This window comes from Protopterus annectens, chromosome 9.part0 (genome assembly GCF_019279795.1).
Source record: "Protopterus annectens isolate FY-2018-M chromosome 9.part0, PAN1.0, whole genome shotgun sequence".
In the NCBI taxonomy this organism is placed as follows: domain Eukaryota; kingdom Metazoa; phylum Chordata; order Ceratodontiformes; family Protopteridae; genus Protopterus; species Protopterus annectens.
Genome location: NC_056743.1, coordinates 170643118 through 170669690, shown reverse-complemented (window position 1 = coordinate 170669690; position 26573 = coordinate 170643118). Strand labels below are relative to the sequence as shown.

Below are 26573 nucleotides of genomic sequence, written 5' to 3'. Positions count from 1 at the left end.
ACAGCCTATCCAGATCTTGGCAAGGCTTCTGATACCATCCCCCACTCTGGAATTATAGATAAACTCACTAAACTAGGTATAAATCCTTATGTCACAAGATGAGTTGCCAACTGGCTCACTGACAGAACCCACACTGTGAAAGTAGCAGACTCCAAATCCGACTTCAGACCAGTGACAAGTGGAGTACCACAGGGTTCAGTCCTGGGTCCTATCCTGTTTGGTATCTACTTTTCTGAAGTACAGGCTAACAGAAGGTCTTTGGCTAACGAAGTTCGCAGACGACTGCAAACTAGGAGTCATAACTGAAACTCCTAACGATGTGGACATCCAACAAAAGGGCCTCACTGAGACAGATGGCTGGTGTCAAAGCTATAGCCTCAAGCTCAATGCCAAAAAGTGCATTGTCATCCCCTTTGGTAAAAGCGCTCTGTACCCATGAGCTACTACATAGGTGGTAGTCTACTTTACAATGAAAGTGTGATAAGAGACCTTGGGACACAGGTGGACAGTAGTCTCTCCTTTGATAATCACATTGCCACAGTAGTCAGGAAATCCTTCCACGTTGCACACCTCATCACAAAAGGTTTCTCATCCAGGAAAAAAGAGGTCATTGTTCCCCTCTACTCGTCACTCATTAGACCCATTATAGAGTACAATGTCCCTTTTGGTATGTACCGCACAAGACATCTACAACTGGAAAGGCCGCAGAAATACCTCACAAAGAGGATTACCAGCCTCAAACAGATGCCCTATGCTGACAGTCTCAAAAAACTCCAGCTTTACTCCATTGCATATCACCTACTCAGAGGCAATATCCGTCTAACATACAAAGCTATGTCAAACTCAGAGCTGTTGGACATGCTCCACTTAAAGAAATCACAATCCCTCCAAGCTACACGCTCTAGGGACCTAAACCTTGTCACCACAAAAAACAGAACATGCTGGAGGGATAGATTCCTGTCTCAGAGACTTCCCATACTCTGGAACAAACTACCTATCTATATCAAACAAAGCTCCTTATTAGCACTCAAGAAAAATTTTGATGATTGGATGGGAAATAGGAAATTCACCCCGGAGATCACCTTTGTGGCTCTGCTCGACAGGGTCACAGGAAAATAATTTTCTTGGGTGGCAAAAGCCAGGGTACCTTTTTGGCTAGGCTTGTATAGGCCCTAGGGCCGATAACTTAATACCTACCTATGAACCTATTTCTAATAGCTTACATTTTAAGATTACTTAAATCTAGTACCAAAAATGTCTGACGTTTACAGAAAAGTCAAAAATTTTTTTCTTGTAAAGTGTCGACACATTTAACAAAATTTGGGGATGAGGGGACTGTCAGTTCATCTTGGACTACAAGATACTTTGAACAAAGGCCTGCAATTTAGCTACTTTTTTGTTTGCAGCTGTGTAACTCCTTTATATACTGTAAAACAAGTCCTGGGACACATGCAAACGAGGGCTATTCAAGAAATAAAAAAAAAGTCCTGTTACAGAAGGTACATAAAATGACAGTGACTGACAATTCATTATATATCAATGGGATGGGACAACATCATTACTTAAGTCTCGCATGACTCATATAAAGCAGACTTGAAATGGATTATGGGAAAGAGAAAGTCTTGAAGAAAAACAAGATCACATTGATATATCAAGCCCCACTGGCAGCCATTTTTCAGAAAACATTAAAATTCTATGAGAAGTCAGACTGATTTTTGTGTGTTAAAATAGCTCAGAAAACACAGAATGGAAAAATAGATTTTTTTTTAGTTCTAAGGTGTTTTCCTCTAAATATAAAGTTGTGGAGGGATTTCCATCTGTACCTACACACTGGCAGATTTTTTTTTTTTTAGTTTTGCTAAGTTCATAATAAACTACAGCCTATTAAAAAGGCTAGGAAAGTACCTTACAGGGGCAGTTAGCTGCAAGTACAATGGTAAATGGCTCATACAAAGCTGAAAGATGTGTCAAATGTTTCTAAGATCTCATCCCTGCTCATAACAGTTTATTACAGAGCAAAATACTGAAAAATAGGGAATTAAGGTAGCATAACTGCAAACTGGTCTATTTTTTCTAATATTTAATACATACTGTTTGAAATAACATTAATACAGTCTTTTCAAAATGATACTAAAGGTTTTTAAATTAGCTTGATTCACTTTTCAAGTATATTTTTAGCTTTGGAGTAAAGACATTTCTTTTTATTGCAGAATTTATTAATACAAGTGTTCCAACACTCCAGCTGAAGTGCTTACTTCTGGCCGGTTTTGGACATGCATGGTGAAATGTTCCTTAATATTTTATTTATTTTTTGCGGTACAAGTTCTGATGTATCCAACTGTTAAATGAAAGTTAACTAATTTAAAGTTACTACACAAACAGCAGTTTTACAACTAAGAGTTTTTAATCATCTATTTTATATGATGTACTAGACTGCAGTTAACACCAGAAGAGAAATAATTTACTAACTTGCAATTTGTGTCTTTAGGCTTTTCCCGGTTAGGGGTCGCCACAGTGGAACTCCAGTCCGCTAATGATTGGCAGTAGATTTTTACATGCTGAGTTGCCGGCCCTGACGCACAACCTTCAACGAAGGCACGCCCATTCACGCATGTCTCCACACAGAAGACGTTCTAGCTGAGAATCGAACAGGACAACGTCTTACTGTGAGGCGACAATGCTACCGTATCACCACCACCACAGTCTAATTTACTAACTTGCAATAACAAAACCAATTCCCATTCTAAGATAACACACACTATCTCTATTTCAGTGCACACTAGTGGTTCTTATCCACTTGCCCTCACTCTCTCCTTTCTATAAGTGACATGCACAGCTGAAGGGAAGATAAAATAATTTAAATCCTCATATCTTCAACATTCTAGTTAACCAAGTACTTCAACAAAAGCAGTGCATGTGAATATCATATGTGGGAAGAAATACTTCTGTGGGAAAAATTCTTCCTGGAATAAGTGCCTTACAGCAAATAATCATAAAACATCAAGTATGACCATCTGCTCTGTATTGTTATATATGGGCACTGAGTCCTGCATGCTTACTTCCAGAATTTTTAGCCTTTTAATTCCTTCCACATCACCTAACATCATCCATGCCCCACAGTAAACTGAGGTAACAATACAGTTTCACAGTATAAATCTGCAACATCTCCTCAAGTTGCAATGATACAAATGTACTCTGTTCTAGGCACTGTTTTTTTAAAGCAATGTCTTAATATTTTAAAAAATATAAAAGGCAGAGGTAACCTGTATAGCAGCCATTTGATAACGCACAGCTTTCTACATTTTTCATACTCACCATGCCTACATTATCTCCTAGTGTGGGAGCTGCTGTCCACTATTCTTCCTGGTTTACTAATAAAATATTGCAACTCATTTCTGCGAGTGTTCATTTTCACTTACAGTGTATATAAAAAGTGTGCACACTTCTGTTAAAATGCCAGGTTTTTGTGATATAAAAAATAAGACCGCAATAAATCATTTCAAAACTTTTCCACCTTTAATGTGACCTATAACCTGTACAATTCAATTGAAACTCTATCCTCCCAGTAATACCCTCAATCTACTCCATAATTTCACTTATTTTGCTCTCATCTTCGTATCACCCTCCTAACTACTACCTAGTTTTAACATTTTGTTTCGTTTTACTCTTCATATTCACTCTTCCTCCCTTGTCTTCAATTTATTCTTATTTGCTCCAAGTGTACAACGCTACTATTCTATACAATCTATTACCTGGCTCTCAAAAAGTACTACACTGCTCAAGAAAGACACTGTGCTAGGAAAAAAAGGAAGCAAACTAAAACCATAGTTGCCAATCAATACTACAAATGCCTCAAAATCAAAACCTATAAAAAGGATATGTTAATAGACTTGCGAGTTATAACAACCCCAAAGCTTTTTGGACCAATAGCCTTGGACTGTTTTTCTCAAGAAATACTCCATCCCACTCCAAGAAGCATCCAACTCCAAAAAGCATCCATGGTCACTGTAGCCACAGATGCTGGTACAACAAAGGGTCTGCTTAGATGTCGACTGTCTGATCATACCCACCACTGGATGTATGTTGTTTGCAAACGGCGGTAAGCCTGAATGGAAAGAACAGGGATCGATAAAGAATGGATCATTGTACAGCTGAAGTCCACTGTAGAACCCGCATAAAGAAGAGTGCCAAAAGGAAAGAGTATGGTGGCTGCTGCCATGGAACCCAATGCCTGCAGTACTAGAACAAATAGGCCCTAGCATGTAGAAGTAGATGCTTGATGGGGGTGGTGAGGAGCCAGTTGTCTAGATATAGAAACACCCGGAATACCTTTAGTCTCAACTGAGCTGCCACTACTGCCATGCATTTGGTAAACACCCTGGGGGCTGTGATAAGTCCAAAGGGTTGAGCTCTCAATTGGTAATGACCATCTCCCAGCTGAAAGTGAAGATGTTTTCTGGATCGCATATCTATTTTGATATGATAGTATGCATCTTGAAGATCTATACAGCTCATCTAATCATCCTTGTGTAGAAAGGGTAGAATGGAATGGACTGTGACCATTCAGAACTTTGCTTTCTTTATGTAACGATTTAAGTTGCTTAGATGCAAAATGGGTTTGAGGTCCCCTGTTTTCTTTGGCAGTAAAAAGAAGCATGAACAAGTACCGAATCCTATCTGGTCTGGAAGAACCTTTTGGATGACTCTTCTCTAGCAGCTTTTGGATTTCCTGTGCTGCTGTCTTCCTCTGACTTGGTGGAACATCGGGAAGTTTCTTTTTGAGAGATGCAAGGAAAAATGGTATGTAATAACCCCTGGATATTATGTTTAGCACCCATGTATCTTGCGTTATACTTGCCCAGGCGTCTGGGTGCAAAGATAAATGACTGCAGACTGCCTCCAGAGTTGAACAGTCTGGCAACTGAAAGGGACCATCTGAAAACAAAATCACTAAGCCCAGATTCTGCGGGTCGTCTCTGTCTCTACGTTGACATCTACCACTGAAACTTCCTACTCTGCCTCTGCAGATATTGTCACTGTGTGGATCTTGGAAAAGTCCACGAGATTTCCTGAACTACATTCATCTTCTTGCTGCCTCTTGGATTCCTAGAAAAGGTTCACTGAGGCATAGAAAACTCTATTCCCACAGCAGATAGAGTCTTTCCTTATTGTTCACTGCAGTTAAGTTTCTTTTACTGAAGGGCCAAACAAAAGTGCCATCAAATGAGGTGTTAATAAAAGACATATTAAAGGGTTCCACAAAGTCAGACAGCTGCATCCAGGCATGTCTACTGATGGCAATACCTGAACCGGCTGCTAGTGAGGTGCATTAAGCTGTGTGAGAGTCGAACCACATTGAAGCATTAGATATGGACAAAAGAGTGACCAGCTGAGAGGATGTCCATTTGAAATCAGCAGCAGACAGACTCAGAGTACTTGAAAGTTCCTTGGTCAAATCTCTCTGAAGCAGAGTAAAATGTGCCAGGTAATTTAGTGACCTCGGAGCAAAGGTTGCAGAGGAAAAACTCAGTTTTCTAAACCTGTCCAATACTCTAGACTTTCTGTTAGGTGAATGGACAGCAGAGCTCTGTTCCACTACCGCTTTCTTGGTGGCTGCCACCGCTGCCACCACCATAACATCAACTGGGACCCCTTTGCTCTAGTGCGGTCTGTTGGTCGGGTGGGGGGGGGGACATGTTGGGTCTTTCATGAATGGGCTCGAAAGTATCCGGTTCCTTCCAAGCCTAATGGGCAACTAAATCAATAAGTTTGTCCATGGGGGTGGGGTGGGGTGGGGGGAATCAAGATGTACACAGGCCAGAACCAAAACCCTCCAAAAACACAATCTTCCAGTGTGGGGTTTGGGGAAGACCAGCCACTTTTCCATTTCTGGATCTTTAGAATATCTCCAAAGGAGATGCCATCCAGTGGCGAGCTGGAGGACCCCCTCTCCCACATCAAATTTGGAATCCTTTGTGAGAAACTCCAACAGAGTCAAATGCATTTCCTTTTACACATCCTCTTCTCATGTACTGGCTTCAATGGATGTTCAGATGAAATGTCGGAAGAGAGGGGAAGTTCCTCTAATTGAACTAGCTGGACACGTCCCTGTTGAATAGGCCTGAGTGACTCAGAGCCCGAAACAGATGAGGGAAAGGAAGTAGGACCTGAGGATGAGAGGCAGTTCTCAGGTGACAGAAAAAGCCCTTTCCACCAACTCGAAAGCCAGCAGACCCAGAGAGACCCCAACCTGCCTCCTCAGAGCCAAAACTCCTAATGAAGGTAGGTCTAGACTTTTCCTCAGATTGGCACCTCTGGGGGGTGAAACCAGATCTGAACTGTCCAGGACAGAGGCTCGAAGAGGAAGGGATGGATCTGACAAAATCAGAGCAGAGCCTATCCCCTTGGATCCAATTCTGACACACTGGCTCCGAGACTCATTCTGATCAGGTGGTATCTGAGCAGAACTAGCAAAGGATATAGTCGGAGTGGAGGAAGAAGCTTTCCTCAGATCCAACACTGGACCTCTAGGGAATCTCGGATCCTGGAGCTCCAAAACCACAGGATGGATCACAGAGAGAGAGAAAATAGCTTTAGAAGTTGTTAGCATACTCACGGATCTGGCAGATGACAGAGAAGATAAGACCCCTATCTGGATATGAGCTCTGAGAAACTTTCGAATCATCCTATCCGTATTTGCTTCTGACAAGCTCCAGGAGGATCTAAAGGAAGAACTGGAAGGAGGCCTAGAGTGCTTCTTGGGAATTTGAAGCAACCTCGAGGGCAGGGTAGGTGACACTGGCAGGTGTACTCAAGAGTAGTACTCGATAAGCAGAACTCTGCTTAGATCCGAGGGTCTCATTGTTGGATTGATGATGATTACAGTGGTTGAAGCCTTAGTATCTGAAGTCTTCAGATCCGACAGCGTAAAATCCGATAATTTCCTTGTCTTTGATGGAGCCTCCATGGAAGACCTGGGGAACTTGGGAGGGGAGCAGTTGTTATGCTCCAAAGAAGCAGACTTGCTGTTTTTGGAGGGGGTTTCAGCCCCTAAGGTAGAAGTGGAAGGCAGAATACCTCTCAGGATCAGTTTATTATGTTTAGCTGATAAAGCCATAGGGTTGAAAGTGGAGCATATTTTACATGCCATTTCTAGATGTTCAGCCCCTAGACACACACACCCCTTGTGGGCATCCAAATTCAGAAATTTATGCCAACAAGAGGTGCACTTTTTGAAAACTGTAGGTTTTTCCAATACAACTGCGAAGAAACCCACACTGTCTGAAAACAAGGTTTACACAGTCAAACACAGAAATACACGCAGAGGAAAACAGGCAGGTTGTTTTTTTTTTTTTTTTTTTTTTTTTTAACAAAAATTAGAAAATAGAAAAGTTTTGCTACCAACTGTGGCAAGCAAGAAATACTTAAAATTACGGGTAAATAGGAATACCAGCACGGTTAATTAAATACTATCCAATTGTCGTATTAGAAAGAAAAGAAAAATGCCATAACACCAGCGAGACAAACAGATGAAGGATAATACACTGAAAAAGTAGATTAATATAGAAAAAGAAACAGAAAAATACAAAAAAAAAAGTTTTATAACTCAAGCAGGCACCCAATAACAGCCAAAGAGCTTGGAAAAACCTGCGTCTATTAGCAATGGCGGCAAATGAGATCTGAGGCTTTGGGAATACAACAGAGCATTACCAGTAGGAGGAGGAGCTCGAGAGATGGATCCATAACCTGGAATACCCTGTATAGTCGGATCCAGGGAACGGATCCAAACTGATACACTGAGGAAGAATAGAATGGACAAAATCAGATACTTTGGTTTAGTTTGCATACATCCAGGATTGGTCTTCAGTCCCCTGCCTTCCTTGGTACTAAAGGAATCTTGAGTAAGTTCTGAATCCTTGCTGGTCTGGGGGAATTTGTTGGATGACACTTTTTTCTAGCAGCTTTACTATTTGCAAGACTGTTGCTTCCCTCTGATTGGGTGGAACATTGGGGATCTTTCATTTCTGTTGCAGGAGTTTGGGAAGCTGGAAGGAAAACCTCTGGTTACAATCTTCTAGACCCCTAGGTTTCTGGGTGCAGAGAAAAGCGTCCCTCAACCACATCCAGAGAACAGCAGTCAGGCAACCATTCAGTAGCATAGGTAGGGCTTCTTAGAGAAGGTGTCTCTGAAGCCCTGGTTCTGCAGGCCACCCCCTACCATGAGGGCGGCATCTTCCATTAAAGTTCCCACTTCTGCACTGGGAAGAACTATCTCCTTGTGAGTCCTGGAAAGGCTCTTGGGACTCGTGAAGCCACATCTTTTCATCAACTCACTGACTCTGGGAGAAGGACCTCTGAGGGATAAAATTACTAATCCTAATGGCAGACAAGGTCTTTCCATCTTGCTCAATTTTAGACAGCATTTTCTTAACTTTGAGAATGAAAATAAATGATCCATCAAAAGAACAACCGATAAAAGACTTGGTTTCCACAAAATCACACAGGTACATCCAGATGTGCCTTCAGTTTGCAAAACCTAAACCTGCAGTCCTAGACGTACCTTCAGCTGTATGAGAGATCAGCCTCATGGACGTGTTGAAAACAGACTGAAGGGTGGCCAGTTGTGAAGTAACTTTTTTCTGGTCCTCCACAGACATGGACCCTGAAAAAGATCTGGAAAACTACTTGGTCAAATTGCTTTGTAACCTAGTGAAGTGTGACAATTCAGCAACCAAACAGCAAAGGTTGTCAAAGCATAAATGCGCTTGCCAAATCTATTCAAGGCCCTATACTCCTAGACGGATGGACAGGTGAGCTCTGTTCTGCAAGCTCCTCCTTACTGGCTGCTGCCACTACCATGACATCTAATGGAACTCCCTTGCTCCAGTGGACCCTATCTTTGGGTGGAGCTAAAAACTTATCTATCCTTTTAGGTATTGGTTCCACAGTACCAGGCACCTTCCATGCTCGGCATGACATAAGGTCGATCAACTCATCAGCTGGAAGGACACCCAAGATGTAGCTGGGTCAGCCCCAAAAGCCCCCAGAAACAGTGATGACTCCTGGGGAAGGCATTTTGGAAGACCATCCACTTCTCTGTTAAAGACATTCCAGGATCTCTCTAAAGGAGACATGATTAGATTGAGATCTGGGGGACCCCTCCCATTCATCAAAGTCCATGTCTTAGGTGACAGATTCCCGAGGGGAATCTAGCTGTCTCCTTTTGCACATCCTCTTCCTAAGGACCTCATTAGTGGGGTGGTCTGGTGAAGTATCAGAAGTGGGTGGGGAGTCCTGTGTGAAGAATGCCTGAAGACTAGCACAGGGTGGCTGTCCTATAGGAATAGACATCACAGGCTCAGAGCTTAAATTCTATGGAGAAGAACTGGATATGAAGAGGGTAAAGCTGTCCTCTCTCCAGGTAGACACTATCATGAAGGCTGAAGGTCCAGTGCACCAATGCTACATGCACTGAACTCCCCACACCCCTGCCTTGAGGAGGGAGTCTAAGCAGAGTTGTCCAACACCAAAGAGCCCACAGGTCTAGCTTTATAGTTGAATCCAACCCCCCCCCCCCCCCGAGTCATTCTGCTTTCAAAAGATCAGAGTCGGGCAACTCAGGAGCATGGTTGGAGTGGAAGAACAGCTCGTCTTTGGATCCAACAAGGACATTCTCGAAGATCTTGGATCTAAGAGCTGGAAAACCACTGCTCGGATCAGAGGAGGAGACATAACATGAGGTTATACACCTCTGCTTCAGAAAACTCCTGGAGGACCCAAGTGATGAACTTGTTGAAGTTGGTCTGGAGGATTTCCTCTGTGTCTCTTGCAAAAAAGGCAAATGGGGCCAAGGAGATATCATCTCTGGGGAGAAACATGTCAAACAGATCTGAATTTGCTGTTGGAGGATCGGAGGTCGACACTGGATCCTGTTTTTTAGAAACTTTAGCCAGAGGTTCTGTAATTGGATCAGAATGAGGAGAACAGTCAGGGGATAGTTTCCTGGACTCCTTTTTGTTTGGAGCAAAGTCGTATGTCTATTTATTGGGCGTTTAGAGGGGGTTTGAGCCCCAGCTGATAAAGAAGCAGAAGAGGAGGGTAGTAAGCCTTTTAAATACTAACTTGTTTCTCCTGTCACTCAAAGCATGGGAGTTGAATCCCAAGCAAATGCAGCAGTCAACGTCAAGATGTGCTACGTCCAAACAATTAACACACACTGTGGGCATCAGAATTGGGAATCTTATTCCCATATGAAGTGCATTTCTTAAAATCCGTAGGCTTGTCAGCCGTATCGAAAAATGGTAGAAGGAAAGAGAAAGATTTTATTATTTAACAAACATAGCAAGAGAGGAAAATACAAACAAAGGTATGTCAGAAGTACCCTACAAACAAGTTGACAGAAAAAAAAAGAGAGAATACCAACAATGGTATTTAGAAGAATACCCTCACAAGGGCAGACAGGACTAAGGAGGAGGAAAAAAAATGGAAATTTTCAACATTATCAAAAACCTGATATTCATTTAAGGCAAAAGGAGGAAGAGAAAATCTGCATCCAAATGATGTGGTGGCAAATGAGATCTGGAGGTATGCCAGTAAGGTGGGGTATTGTGGGTAAAGGGAGGAGCTCAACAGCTGGATCCATGAGTCTACTGAAAGCGGCAGGATCAGATCCAAGGTCAGATCAGAGACCCATCAGTTCAGGAATGAATGAAAATGGCAGCATCAGATCATCTATTAAATATCGAAACTGAGAATTTAGTCTCAGCACTTTTTCTAGATTTATAGCTTTTGACATGGTACCCCACCAGAAATTGCTTCAAAAACTAGCTTATCTAGAATACATGAATGATCACCATTTTGATTTATCATCTCTCTCAAATAGGCAACAGGCAGTAAAATGGCAAAATGACATCTCTTTCCTTCGGATTACAGTGGGTGTCACTCAAGTATCCATTTTAGGTCCCCAGTTGTTCAATACATACTTACCCCTAGCCTCTAAACAAGGCAATAGCATACATTATATCCAGACAACACAATCACCTGTTCTATTAAAAGCATAGATAAATTAAGACAACTCATGCAAGAGTCTGTCCACCATAGAGACCTGGCTGCCTGATACGCAGCTGCTCCTTAGCCTTCAAAAAAGATCGTATTTATCCAAAAGCATTTAACAGATACAAAAACAATTTCAAAATAATTTCCTCTAACAGCAACATAGAACTAGTAAGTCAAACTAAGCTTATCTGAGTCACTATTGATGAAAGCTTAATTTGATCATCACATAAAACAAGCAGTAAAAACAGCTACCAAAAGCTACGTGCACTCAGCAGTTAAACAATCCCTCATGTGTAACACCAGAAAAGTACTGCTATATCCCTTCTCATTCCTGCACTACTTTATGCTGCTCCCTTCCTGATTAAGGTACAATCCACTCTGGGCACAGTGCTTTAATAAGTGGCAAAATTTGCAGCCAACTATCGCGACAGGACAAATCACAGTCTGGCCTTAAAAAAAAAATTCAGCGAATAGAACCAAGGCATGATCTTAAACTTTCCACTTCCTACAAACTCTTATTATCCAGACAAATGCCCTTGTTTGAAAAGCATTTTCCAACTTTATAACCCAGACAAACAGCAGAGATTCAATGATAAAATATTAACTGTTACAAAAAAACTCATCTGGTGAATATTCTCATCCTTCTTGGCCAAAATTTGGAACACCCTTCGTCTCTAAGAAATACAATATGCACCAACTCTTAAAGCACAAACAAGGTATACCTAAAAAATACCTGGATCTGTACTTGCAGAACTCAAGGATGATAAATGTCCTGCCTCTTACTTTCTCCTATTCTTCTAATCACTTCAACCTCACTCTTTACCCAAGTCCTCTTCTCTCTCCTTCTACCAATTTCACTTCCAAATGCTTCATAGCTTTTTACATGATGCCGCAAACGTTTAATCATACTCTTTAAATTTTGTATATTTATTCATTACTTGTACACCTGGGTTTACTATGTTCTTCGCGAATTTTTCTGCAGCTTTTCTCCCCAGGCCTCTGCTGAAAAGGGGTGGCTTTCTGCCCAATAGAACTATCACAGTAAAAAAGAATGCCGTCAATAAATAAAACAAAAAATTCTAACACCTTTAAGCAGTAAGAAGCAAGATAAATTTTGTCCATATCATTACAGTCTTCATTCTTTCTCTTCATTAAATTCTCAAAAAAAAAAGATATATCCCAGTTAGCAAACCTTTCCTTTAAACTATAACAAAATGTACATATTTTATATTCATGACTGGGATACATTACATTAGCTTAAATGTGAATATGCAATACATAAATGCTAGACTCCATCAGCAAACTTAAAAAAAAAAAAAAAAAAAAACTCCAATCATAGCTTACAGGCATCTATATCCATCTCATTATCACAAGGTAACACCATTACTGGGAGTCTATTTCAGCAATCTGCTCCCTCATTTTGAGGCAAAATATTTTACAGCCAAGTACATTCATTTCACCATCTTTCAAAACCACATCAACCTCATTAATAATGCATGAAGGGATCTGTCAAGTGGAGCCCAAAAATGTTATATAACTCTGAATATTACAGAACTCTTTATACCTCTCTATACTATCCAAAATGCTAACTAACAACTCGGGTAACTAATCTTTTACACCTTTTAATCTTCTTAGTTACTGGGGATGGTTATAGCTTGAGAAACTTACAAATAAATTGTTTCCCCTCACATAATATAGACATCTAAAATATCAAAAGGCTCATTTCTGCCAGTTAAAAAAGAACCAGTTAAGTATCTATAAACCATTCAACAGCTCTTCACTGCATCCTCACAGCTAATAGTTTCCTATGTATCCCCAGCAGCAGATACCACATAACTACTGTATTTACACTCCCCCCATTTAAAATTCTACAAAAGGGACATCATACAGCTATTTGCCCAAGTGCTGACCATAGCTTCTTACAGGTTTCCATGAAATTTAGCCAGCAGAAGTCAAACTAATCCATCGCCTACATGACAATTAATTACACAGTAGTAAAAATATATGCAACTGCAGTTACTGGAATATCAAAAATGTGACCACATTAAAAATAAATTCTCTGTAAATATGGAACAAAATCATCCCTCTAAACTACTTACTCTGATCTTAAGGAAACCACTCAAAACACTTGCATATTCATTAATTCAGGCAATAGACCCCTCTCAGTGCCAACTATTAGGCAACATGTACTCTCCTAATCTGCCAAACTGGACTATCGTGTCCATTTTTCTATTATCCAAACAAATATTAGAACTAGCAGATACAAAATGCTGCTGCCTTGCTATTAAACAGTCTTTTCTCTTGAATGCGTGGGAGATTGGCTTACTGGTTAAGGTGTTTACATTACAGACACAAGGTGCAGGGTTTGATTGTCACATAGGGTAGTTGGCTACGCTTAAAATGGCCCACAAGAGTTGTTAGCCTAGTACTAATCTATGAGCCTATAAACTTAATTCTTGGTATTAGAACTAAAGGAAACCAACTGCATGTATAATACCCCTGCAATATACTCATGCATTTCCCTTTCAATCAGTCAGTAAAACTATACATATTGTAAGAAAACACTGTGACGGATCTTTTACACATGCTGGCACCAAATACCTCCCACATTACACACATTGTGCCTTACAATGGCTACCCAACCATCCAAAACAAGAAAAACCTCTCTCATCCAAACTACTATGCGCCACCTTTCATTCTAATCATTTAAATGCATTATCCTTCATCTTCACACACCCACTGCCAAACACTCCAACTACAAAGCAATTATTTAAGAAACCTCTAAATGTCTTGCTTAGTTGTCAACAAAATCTTATCCCTACTCATGAGTAACACCTTCTTAATAATAAAAGGGGAAATGACAATGCTCATGGATAGCACCTTCCTAATAAAATAGAACCCTCAGACTCCATCTTGCCACCCCAAAAAACAATCCTTACAGTACCTTAATCAACATGCAAATTATGTACTGCATCCTTAAGCATTTTATGAAGGCCTTCCAAAGTCTGAGTCATGCCTCTACTGTAATAGAATCTTGCCACTGAAACTGACTAGCTCTTAAATCACTACTTGAACTTGGGTCAACTGGGTCACTATCAGGTCATTAATCCTTTATGCCAATGGCGTGGGCATATTAATTTAAAATTAAGTCTCTCATTGACATTCTTTTCCTGCTCTGCAAAAAGTTACAAAGCACCAATATTCTGTGGCATAAAAGACGTACCTCATTAAGGAAGGCTGCTGTCCCTGGAGGCCCTGACTAAATGCAGAGACAAATTTAGAAGGTAGATTAGGTTGGATTGCCATCAATAGGTCATTTCAGATTTCTGGTTGAAGTTAGGTAGCTCCTAAAATGATGGTGAGCCTGCCCACCCTTAAAGTGGTTGAAAGAGAACATATCACAGTGGGGTATAACATTAGTTTATTGGAACTGTGGTGCACTGCCAGAGAAGACCATGCATCCTCTTTGCAGTGTGCTGGCTAAGGAATGCACAGAAAAGAAAAATTGTGAGGGTGTCCACACTGAACAGTAGAAGCTTGCTCAGTAGTACGGCAAAAATCAGAGTTAGGGACATCGCTTTTAACTTTTGAACAGTCCATGCTGTGGTCTGCCTCCCCATGGTGTTCTATAGCTGAACACTTTAAAATGACTTTTCTCTGGACATCTGCACTTCCTTTTTGAACAATTCTGGCTGCACTACAGCTTCCCTTAACAACTTCAGGAGGGGTCTCTAGCTCTCTCTGCAACATATTTTTGTGTCTTCTTTCAGGTACCCACTAGCTGCCAACTATCAGCCTTCCCGCAATTTGAGGAGCCCACTTATTATGTCCAGGGTCAGAAGTGATAGTGGGAAGCAATCATCCTAGTAACAATCAAGGTTCTTCTATTTATGGATGAAATTCCCATTCCTTGGCAGCTACCATGGCACACTCATCAACTTGAGTGTCCATTATACCCTCACCTTCCCTGCTTTTGGGCTCACTCCTATACAACCTTCCCGAAAAAGCTATGCAACTTGGCAGAGCCAAGACCATCTTCATAACTCATGTGCTGAATGCTGTAGTCTTGCTTCACTGCAAAACTCAGCATTGCAGTTGACAAGAGCCCCCCCCCCCACCACCACCACCACCACCATCATCATCATGGACTGGAAACCCAGCATCAGTTACTCATCCCTTCAATCTCTGAATGTTTTTTTTCAAACATTTGGAATGCTAATTCAACCAGGAATATCAGTCATAGCTACAGATTTTTTCCTTATACTATGCAGCTGACCCTTTGGAAATAAAAGTTATGCACTTACCATAACACTAAGTCTGTTGTCTTCTTTCATCTGACTCAAATCATTGGGTACTGGATACAGTCAGATCAAAGTCTGGCAACTTAAGACTTTGACTCCAAGGATAGAGCTCTTCTCCTCCCCTCTCCCATAATGCACCAACTCTGCCCTCAGATCAAGGTTAATCCCTCCAACAATATTACCATCAAGTTGAACTATGAACAAGATGTTCTGTACAAAACTGCAACCAAAAGGAGCAGTCAGATAGGGGTGCACAAAGAAAGGCTCCAAAGAAGGTTCAATGCAGTCCAGCAGGAGCAATAAGAGTGTGAACTTTGGAAGGGGGATTGGGGGACAAGGGCGGGGTTGTTGAGACAGAAGTCGTCAACAAGGATGTAGCATTATGTTAAGTATGTAACTTTTGCATCTAATGTTGTCTTTTCCATCCTCCTAAACTCATCAGAAAATCCCAGGGTGGCATTATGGAAGGATACTCTTGAAGATGGTGAGCTTTAGAACTAGACTGCAATTTGAGTTTATAATGAGAAATGAACCTATGTACTGTAGAATGTGTGGCTGTGCAAATGTAATCTAAAGGAGAACTGGTTAAGAATGCAGAAATTGCTACCACTCGGTAGAACACACTTTTGGTTTAAAAGACTATGATAATCCCTTAGTCTGTTAGCCACACGGATAAGGTAAATCTTAGTCATGCTGTAACCAAGCTTTGCCTGAGAAAAAGGAAAATAAAAAGTTCATATCACTTTAGAAAAAGTATTTTGTAGGCTTATAAATAAAATGTAAGCTGATGAACATCCAAGGAATGAAAGTGATATTCTCCTTTATTTGAAAAAAGAAAAAAAAAAGAAAAACATTAGGTGAAGAGATTGGTTTTAGTCAAACCTCTGTTGTCCCCTTGGGAACAAAGGCTGGATCGGGCCTGGAGAAAACCTTATCCTTATGAAATGTCACACATGGTGGGAGGGTTAATATGTAAAACCCTGCAATTCAGAAATTGTCCTGGCTGAGGTAACTGCCACCAAGAAAATCTTCCATGACAGAAAATAAAATCTACAAAAGCTGGAAATTCAAGCACAGCCTCAGTGAGGCTCTGTAACAAGACACTGATGAGCCAAGGAGAAATGGGGTCTCTCAGGGGAGGTCTCGAGAGACGGTCCTTTTAGAACTACTTTTGAGAGCCCTAAGGAAGCAATGGGAGCATTCTGTCCTCCAACATGAAAGTTAGAAATAGCAGTTAATTGTACCTTAATCACAAAATAACTAGTTACAGAATGAGCGAGACCCACCAGAAAATCCAAAATGGAAGCCAGGAGTGCATAAAAAGGGTCCAAAACCCTTAGAAGCTGTCCAAATACTGAATCTTTTCAACTTACCCTTGTAAGTCTTTCTGCTGGAAGGGTTCTGAGAAGATGTGAGAATGTGAGCAACTCTGCAAGATAGCCTGGAACTTCTAGCCATCAATGGAAGTGGAGAAACTAAGCAGTCAGACCAAATAATATGATGTCGGGAGAGGCTTGCCACAGGGGTGAGAAATCAGATATGTAAGAGGATCAAGGTCCCAGGACAGGTACACCAAGTGAGGCCAAAAGAAGGGGAAACAAAACTGTCAGGACTAAAAGGGGTCAACGAAAACCACTTTCGCTTTGCACCAAGCTGCTTTCTATACAAACTTGACTATGAGTAGGGTGGGAATGTAAGCATACAGGAGGTCCTAGGGGCAAAGTATGAACTACAGCATTCCTCAGGGACTGTCCCCTTTTGAGGGATCACTGTGAAAAAGCTATGCATGGTATTGGCCAGGGTTGAAAAGTCACACCATGGCTGGCACCTGTGATTGAAAATTATAGTTGCCACTGACTAACTGGCTGAGGGACCACTCATGATGCAAAACAATAGGCCTGCTGTGCCATTTGCTTGACATCCTCTAGTACCTGACCCCACATTAACAACTCATGTTTAGAAAGCTTTGCAAATTTTCAATTAGTTGTAAAACATCTAGGGATATATCCCTGCAACTGATGAACTACCAAAATGAAGTCTACATAATCTATACCTCCCTAATGGTGCACAATATGGAGCCTGCTTTGACCATCTTTATCAGGTAGGATCTATGCTTTCCATAAAAAGCTCAGCATTTGGCATCCCTAACACCAATTTTTTCAACTCAGAGTCTTAGGAAATTCTTTTACTCTCTTTACTACTGTCTTAAGGATATATAAAATATGACTTTTGCTTCTTCACAACAGAAGCCATACTTCATCCAGAATAATGATTCTTTCTCATAACACTTGAGCTTTCCGTTTGCTTTTAGAACTCTGAGGCAGCCCTTTCAAAACGTTCACAGGGACCCTCCAACTTAAACATCACCTTTTGGAAGTCTGTTTAGAAATGTCTTGGAATCTATCTGGAAAGTTCTCTAAACATCACAGATACAGTGTCTGTATTCTGCAGTCATTTTGAGACACATTAATTTTGAAAATGTATCTCCCTTTAGTGCAGTTTTCCATGTGCAGCACTTAAAGTTACATTGGCTGGTCATACCCCTTCAAAATACCACCCTCTGGTTGCCTCTTCATAAAGTAATGATGCCTTAGCACAAGTCTATCATTTCTTTAAGGCAACAAAACAGTCATGACACCATCAGCAAACAGCCTTCCTAGCAAAGTACTGGGAGTACCCTCAGTGACTATGGCAGCATATACTGGTCTGACTATGTTACAGCGCTGAAGCACTATTAATCACACTATGATATTACTGCACTTTGTAGCACAGTTTAAAAAAGAAATGTGGTACATCACCTGAAGTGCAGCTTCTATATCTGTATTTTAGTGATTTCAATAGCTTTTTGAAATTGTGTTATACGTGTTGCTCATCAGCTGCTCAGATTGCTCGAGTTGTGGAATTTAACAAACTACCAGCAATGGAAGTGCAAAGACATTATCACCAGCTTCTTGGCATACAGGGAAGGAGACCTGACTATACCCCAAATGATCAGGGTTTGATTAGCTGTTCCCCTAAACAATTAAGATAAGGAAAGAGAAGAGGCTTTACCTACTTACCCCCTTTCTCTCTCTCTGTGTGGGTGGTGGGGGAGGGTTAGTTGGACTTGTGTCATGGAGGTGCACTCATCATAGTCTCTAGGGGACAGCAAGGACCAAATGCAGGTCTCTGGTTACATGGAGGAAGGGCTTCTCTGTGGTTATACTGCCTATGTAAGCCAGACACTCATCACTCTGCATACCTTCTGGGGACATGGGGGTGGTAGTAGGGTATAATAAAAATAAATAAATAAAAAGCCTGGTGAAAGAGTGTAGCTATTGCGATAGTTAGTTGACAACTATGGAGAGAAAATGTTTTGCAAAAAACAGAGCGACTGCTTTTTCATATACAGATATATAAATGAAACCTTCTGTCAGACATGACCATTCTAATAATGAAACAGTATTCTACTGAAACAGCCACCTTGTTTTTTATAAGCGCCAAGTAATTGTGCATACATGTCTGTTATGAGTGTGCAGTATATCCATCTACAACTCTACCTCATTTGATCTAAATACATATAAAAAAACAAGTAATGAAACAAAAGTGATAAATAAGCATCTACTTCATCTAACTCAGCACAACTCAAAACCATAGAAAAAAGGGGGAAAATATATATATATATATTTTTTTTGCAAAGGGAAAGCCACCCTGCACATCCATATGAGGGGGGACTTTGCCTCCACATACCTCCTAACTTGTGTGTCAACTCAATTACCATATTACAGTAGAAAAAGGAAAACACAAAGTGCACCTCCAGCTAGCACAATCCAACACATTGTCAGAGAAAACTGCAATTATTACCTACAAATCCAAATAAAAACTGACACCAGTGATCACAAACTGATAAAACTTCCCTTATTTTCTGATGTTTTACATATGACTATGTAGTGTAGGCTAGCATTAGATGAAGTGCTATCATATATTTTAAACTATTATGTTTGGATGAAGTGATTAATCAATTGAAAGTAACCCACTGAAATTTTCAGGGTTGTTCAAGTAAGGGACCATTCTGCCAAACATTATTGCACAGTCCAGTTTATAAATGGGTGTTAATACAACACAATACCTCAAACTCTGTACTGCAGGTGAATTAGTAAAGAAGGGGACAGTTGCATATCAGTAGCACAGTGTTTCAATATACGTATATGATTTTCTAGGTAACACCTTCAAAAAGTTCCCATCCCCAATCAGTTTTAAATTAACTTTGCTGATATGTATTGTACCCTAAAAAACTCATAAAGGTAATCATTTTGGTAGCATCTCCACAAAAATGAAAACATGTAAGCAGTTATGCTCCTACTACCCCCCATCATTTTTGTCAAGTTGATTTAGCTAATGGTATATTTGTTACCTTTGCATAACTGGGTTTCTATAATAAATTTTGTGATTTATTTTAATATGCATGTGTATTCATAACATGTTTTATTTTTCTGTAATATATCTTTTGATTTAACTGTTTTAAGTCAAACAATACCAGACATAGACTTTGTACTGCACATACCTCTCAACCTCTATGCATTAAAATAAAAAAGTGTTAGCACTGACATTTACAAATAGCAGAGGGTCAAAAAGAGCAGTTTGCAAATTTTTGAGTAGATCTTAAAGTACTACACCCTCAAACAAACCTTTACGCAACTTTTGGTCAGTTATTTAATTACGCAATAAATGACTGTACATGGGAATATCAGCATCTACCCACAATTGGTGTGGTTTGATTATGAAGGTGAAGCATGAGTGATTAATCAAAGCCAACCCCGAGTAAATCCTGATATAACCACAAACAGGAGTAGATGACTTCTATTATACAATGGTATTATTTAAGAAAGAAATAGCTTACCTTTCTTAAATAATGTCTTTGTATAAAGGTGCTGTAGTGTTCCTCCACCTTCTTCCTTGTTTACCGATTTACTGTGCATGCATATGGGAGTTGTGTTCCCATGCTTGCACAGTATATCAGTGCAGTGAAAAAGAAGCAACAGTGAAAACAGAATAGCAGGGTTTTTTTTAATACTGCCCTGAATTTACAAGGGACAGTGCAGAAATTCAAAGAAAATCAGGTATGTTTCAGATTCTTTCGTTTTGCAGAATGTACCTGATTTTCTCATATTTTCCTCTGTCCTCTAAGCATATGCAAATAGAAAGTCAAGCCAATCAAAGGTACTTCAGTGGACACACTTTTCTCTCTTGGTATATGCACAATTTACAATGGGCATTCCTGCTGGGCTTTCCAATCAGAGTGCTCATTTTTGAATAGCAGTGAGCTACTATTGTCCAACAATGCATATACCCCTTATACAGTACTGAATTTGTAAAGCAAATCAATTAATCAAGAAGCCACACAATTTTTGTGTCTTTCGGCTTTTCCCGGTTAGGGGTCGCCACAGCGGAACTCCGGTCCGCTAATGATTGGTAGTGGATTTTTACGTACCGGGTTACCAGCCCTGACACAACCTTCAACGAAGGCACGCCCCATTCACGTATGCCTCCACACAGAAGACGCACTAGCTGAGAATCAAACGGGACAACGTCTTGCTATGAGGCGACACCACCACCGCAGTATCAATAAGCCATACAATCTCGGGGAAAATTACAGCAGTTAAGAGGCATACTCCTATGTGCATGTGTGTGTGCAATCTTCAGGACGTTATTTAATATTTTTTATTTTTTTACCTTTTTAGAAGTCTTTTACTACTCCAGATCAAGTAATATACTTAAATTTGCATGGCATGTTCTACGGCTAAGTGTATTTATTTGTGTCACAGTCCTAATCTCAGTTTCATTCTTATTTTTATGCAGGATAGTTGCAATTGAGATGGGCATGTGCATTTCTTATTTTATTATTTGTGGGAATATTGTAGTGTTTGACAGTTCTACACACTAAATGACATCTTAAGATTGTGGCAGTTTGCTAGATTGGCTAGAATTTGAAGTCTGTGATGGGATTAATAATCTATAACTGAACATGAGGTATAGGTGGCTTACAAACGTATGAAAAAACACACTAGCAGTAATACTGTAAGCTCAAGTTTCTACTACGACTCAAAACAGAGAAAGCAATACTGCTTTAAGTGTGAATGTGTATGAATGAAATGGCACAGAAGGCTTAAATATCAGTTGAGAATTCGTGAGATTTCAAGGTCAGAGTACAGGTGACAGCAATAAGAAAGTGAAACAGGAAATTAAACTAGAAGGCTGATAGTTCTAGAAATTAGGCTGCTGAAACACTAATATCCACAAAAGGGATAGGGGAGCTATCGGCAGGCAGAAAAGCTTTTAAAACCAGACAAAAATCCATCTGTTACATAAACCCTAGCTATCAAAACATTAAGAAAATTCGTACAAAAAACAAAAAAAAACTACAAATGAAACTTTCAGTTTTTACAGCCACCAGATCACTTTTGTGTGGCAATTACGTAATTTTGCTTGGTTAGTCATACTGCCATTGATGTGTATCATGTTAATTTACAACAAGTGACACTCACCATCTGTTGTTGCATTTTGAGCAGATCCATCCTGGGATTTAACTGCAACCTGCATTAAAAATGAACATATCATCTACAGGATCGTAATATGTAATGAGAATCTCCAGAGAATAAAAACAGTAACTGCAGTTTATTATTATGGCTTCCAAAACTCTACAAATAAAAAAGTAGCATTCACATGGTTTAAGTACTACCACAATGCCAAACAAACTTACCAATACAGCTTTCTAATTCAGACAAACATATTCAGTGGCAGTAAAAGAACTATGCCCTAAAAAATCTACATTTACCCATATGAAAATATTACTTTTCAAGCTATCCCATGTCCAATAGTGTGATTTTCTGGGTTATAATAAAAACAGTAGAAGTATGTTTTGCTGCATAGAAAAAAAGTGAACATTACTGTATCAAAGTCTACAAGACTTACAACACTAGTTCTGGTGATTTCAAGATAATGGTGCCAGACTGAGCAGCTAAAAACAGAGCTCTGGGACAAGAACTGCTAAACATCTAAAGTCTGATGATTACTGCTAGCTCAAGTCTATGATGTACAGAAGGTTAACAAAGACAAAAACTGAAAACCGGAAAATAACTGTAAAAACGCTCAGAATGGGCATGGCAGCCATGTAGAGCACAGGTGAAAAAAGCAGATAGTAACAGCAACTGAACAAGAAATTTCCTCAGTCACGCTAGACAACAAGATTGACCAGATGCATTCTGAGATTGAGGTAACTGACTCCCTGCTGTAATATACAGAAATAAAAAGTATGCTACAGGGAATACATGTTTAACTGGTATGCAACTGCTGAACAAAAATATGAACAAATGGCATCGAAAGTGACTAAGATAGGCCTCACATGAACAACTTCAGGTTGAAAGCAGTATCGGAACAAATTTAAGGGAAAGACTGAACAGATTTTATGAGAAAATGCCTCATTTCATGAAATGGTCCAAAGATACAACTGATATTAAAAAGGCACACACGATAAATATTTATTATTTGAGACTGAGTAAGCAGTAGACACCTATGCTGATTAAACTACATGCACATACATACAGTTAAGGGAAGAAATTCTATTTTGTGGGAGAAGGGAACAATTTTAAAAGCTGGACACAAGAATATGTGGATAATGATCACTCAATCCAAACTAGCAGAAATACTTTTCTTCCTTCCATCAGTTTTTGTAAAGAAACAAAAATATTTCTTCATGTAATTAACATCCATTGAGCTTTCTACCCACAGGGGTTAAAAACCTACAATGATACTCAACTGGCACACAATGAGCTGAAAAAAAGAAATAACTGGCAAGTGCGAGGTTATGTTGAAAGAACAGTTCATAATTTATATACTTCATTATGTAGCTGTAAGCAGTCTATTAGACCTTTATTAATGCAGTCTTACTCCTTGCAATAATAGATTTACTCATCAATATAGCTGTCTAATCTTATTTTTTAACAAGTGTTTTTTTTTTTTCTTTTCTAAATTAAAATGTTTTACTTGCAATGGTAACCCACTCCACAGTGTAGGGATTGTATAATACACTGGTCTGATCTACAGTTTTATTATGATGATTTTAAAACAAGTTCCTCTACTGGCTCCCTAAGGAAATGTCAGCTCTCGAAATGCTAAATGCCAACATGCAAAAACAAATCTCTAACATCGCTCTTCTCCTTTAAACTATTTTGTAGAGGGCACGTCCCCCCCAACACCTCCCAAACTTATTTATACCCACTCCAAAATCGCCATATGGTGGAATAAAAGGGAATTTTCAGAAAAATAGCCATCTTGGACTTGGTATACACAAGTCTGCTTTTTGGCCATTTAGGCTCTGTGTTTCACGACTCACTCAAGCAGGTCCCGACATTTCAGTTACCCCTCTAAGATTTAATCCACAGTACCGTGGAACTGTCAATCAAAAGTTATGTACTCACCATAACATTCCAGCTGTGTTGCCCATTTTCATTCCACCTCAAAAATTGGGTTTAGATCTGATTTGGCCTTTTTTTTTTTTTTTACACCTTGTGGCTACTGGAAACTCTCAAGCTCTTCCCTTACCCATAATGCTCTAGTCCACTTCCATACTTCAGATCTTGACTTATAGTTTCATAGGAATATTAGAACGTAAGTATGAGAACCCAATACCTGTTGCTCAAAGGAAAGAACAGTGGTTCCCTTATTACAGTCTCGTTCTTCCAGAAGTCATAAACTAAATGGTAGGAGTTTGGACGGAGGGGAGTTGAGGAAAAATTAAAATGGACAACACAGATGGAACGCTATGGTGAGTATACAACTTCTTTATCTGATATTGTCAATTTTCATTCAATCCTCAACAACTGGGGGACAGCCCCAGCTACTTGAACTCCTGGGAAGACTCCAAGGAAGGATATTCCTGAGCACTGTTGAGCCAAAGGCTACTCTTCCTCGAAATCAGATTTAATTTGTAATGAGTAATAAAGGTACAAGTATTAGGCCCAGGTTGCAGCCTCAGAGATATCAATCATGAAATACCTGGATAAAAATACTGATGATGTTGCCACGGGCCTTGCTGAATGGGCTCTCAAAGGTTTTGGCAAAGATGAGCCCAATTTGTTATAGACAAAGGGATATGCAATCAGTCAACTATTTGGGTAAAGTTACTTTTGCAACTGGCTTTCCCAATTTCAGCTCCGCAAAAGACACAATTGATCTTGTTTTCTGAAATTCTTTGTTCTGTGCAAACAGAAACATAACTGTCTGTGAACATCCAACAAATGTAACATGTATTCTCCTTTGTTTGTGAAATTTGGAAAGAAAGCTGGAAGATTAATGGACTGATGTTGGATTCTGACACCACCTTAGGAAGAAAGGAAATGTTGGTTCATAGTGCTACTCTCTCTCTATGGAATATTAAATAAGGAGGTTTGGAAGAGAAGGCATGAAGTTTCAGAAAGTCTTCGAGCAGAGGTTATAGCTACCAAAAAGATAGTTTTTCAGGTTAAAAACTTTAGTTCACATTTTGCTGATGGTTCAAAAAGAGATGGAGTCAAAGTTTGTAACATTAAATTTAAATCCCATGGTGGAATTAAATAGTTAAAAGGTGGTCTCAGAAGAAGGGTACCCCTTATAAAAGATCTTACAAAGTTTCAAGGAAGCTTAGGTGGAACTGTTAACTCCTATATGAAAATTGGAAATGGCAACTAGTTGTACTTAACAGTCAGGAAACCAGCCCTTTCATTAACGACTGTAGCCAAAAAAGTACAGTTGTGTACCTACCATAAATGTAGATGTTCGAGTGTATTCACTGTTGCAGTCATTACACTTGGGTTATCCTGCTGGCAGGCTACCCGCAGTCGGCCTGAATTCCAAAGTCCTGGTCCGGCGTCAGTTGCTGTCGCCACTTCCCTGACGTCAGTGCGCCAGGGGGTATAAAAGATGCAGCCGACGCCATTTTCTTCAGTTTTTCTTGCCCCAGATGTCAGGTGTCCCCAAAAGGAAAGGCTAAAAAGATTATGCCAATAAACACGCATGCAGTAAAGTAAACATTTCCTTCATCTACAAGCAAATACACCGCATAGGTTGTATAGAATAGAGAAGTACAGATAAAACCCAGCAAATGAAAGGGGGGTGTGTGGGAGGTTAACATGGACTGCAACAGTGAACACACTCGAACATCTACATTTATGGTAGGTACACAACTGTACTATATTCATCGTGTTTCACTGTTGCAGTCATTACTCTTGGAAATGGCAGACCCTTGTTGTGGTGACAGGCCTGTGCCCACCATCGAAACTCCTGTTGCAGGCAGGGAATGAGGGTAATTACTGTCCCCAGACTGTGGCAATGCTGAGTCCAAACACTTTTTAGATACCATTGTAGTTTCCTCATATGCAGTCTGGCATATGGAATTAGCATAATGCAGGATGCCATGAAGCCCAAGGCCTGCAGGATTTTCCTTGCAGATAACTGGGTCTTTGTTGCCAACCTTTTGAAGTAAGTAGTCAGTTGCTTTTGTTTGTCTGGCATGAGATAAGCCACCTGGGCAGTTGTATTTAAGCTTGCACCCAGGAATATTATCTCTTGAGAGGGTACTAGTTTTGATTTCTTTTCATTTACTGTGTACCCTAGGCAAATTAGTAATCTTTTTACAAACGCCAGATGCTTTAGAAGAATGTCTTTGTTCTCTGCTTGAATGAGGCAGTCGTCCAAGTAGGGATATATTTGAATTCCTCTTTGTCTGCAAAATGCAATTACTGGTGCCAAGCATTTTGTGAAGACCCTGGGCGCAGTAGATAAGCCAAAGGGCAGTGCAGAGAATTGGTAGTGCATTGAGCCAGCTATGAATATGAGGTATCTTCTGCAAGATTGTCTGATTGGGACATGCAAGTATGCCTCTTTTAGGTCCAAAGTAACGAGCCAAGCCTTCTTGCCCAGCATGGGCAGTAGCTGCTGTAGTCAACATCTTGAATTTTGGAACATCCAGAAATGTGTTTAGTATAGACAGGTCCAGTACTGGTCTCCAGGCTTTGTCCTTTCTAGGCACCAAGAAAAGTCTAGAGTAAAATCCTTGCCCCTGCTCTTGCTGTGGTACTTGTTGAATGGCCCTCATGTCCATGAGGGATAATTTGCTTTTGTGCCTCTGCCCATTGATTGTGTGGCAGGTCTGGCATACCTTTTGCCCTTGGTAGGGTGTGAAAGTGGAACCTGTAGCCCTGG

General features: G+C 40.1%; 1 protein-coding gene across 1 annotated transcript in view; it reads right to left on the bottom strand.

Moving 5' to 3' along the window:
* The window catches only part of PIK3C2A (phosphatidylinositol-4-phosphate 3-kinase catalytic subunit type 2 alpha), a gene marked incomplete in the record, with an annotated part of 1553204 nt that overhangs the window by 992331 nt on the left and 534300 nt on the right, over positions 1-26573 (bottom strand). Inside the window, 1 exon segment of the mRNA XM_044082088.1 lies at positions 21881-21929. Coding sequence (XP_043938023.1) covers positions 21881-21929 — 49 coding nt within the window.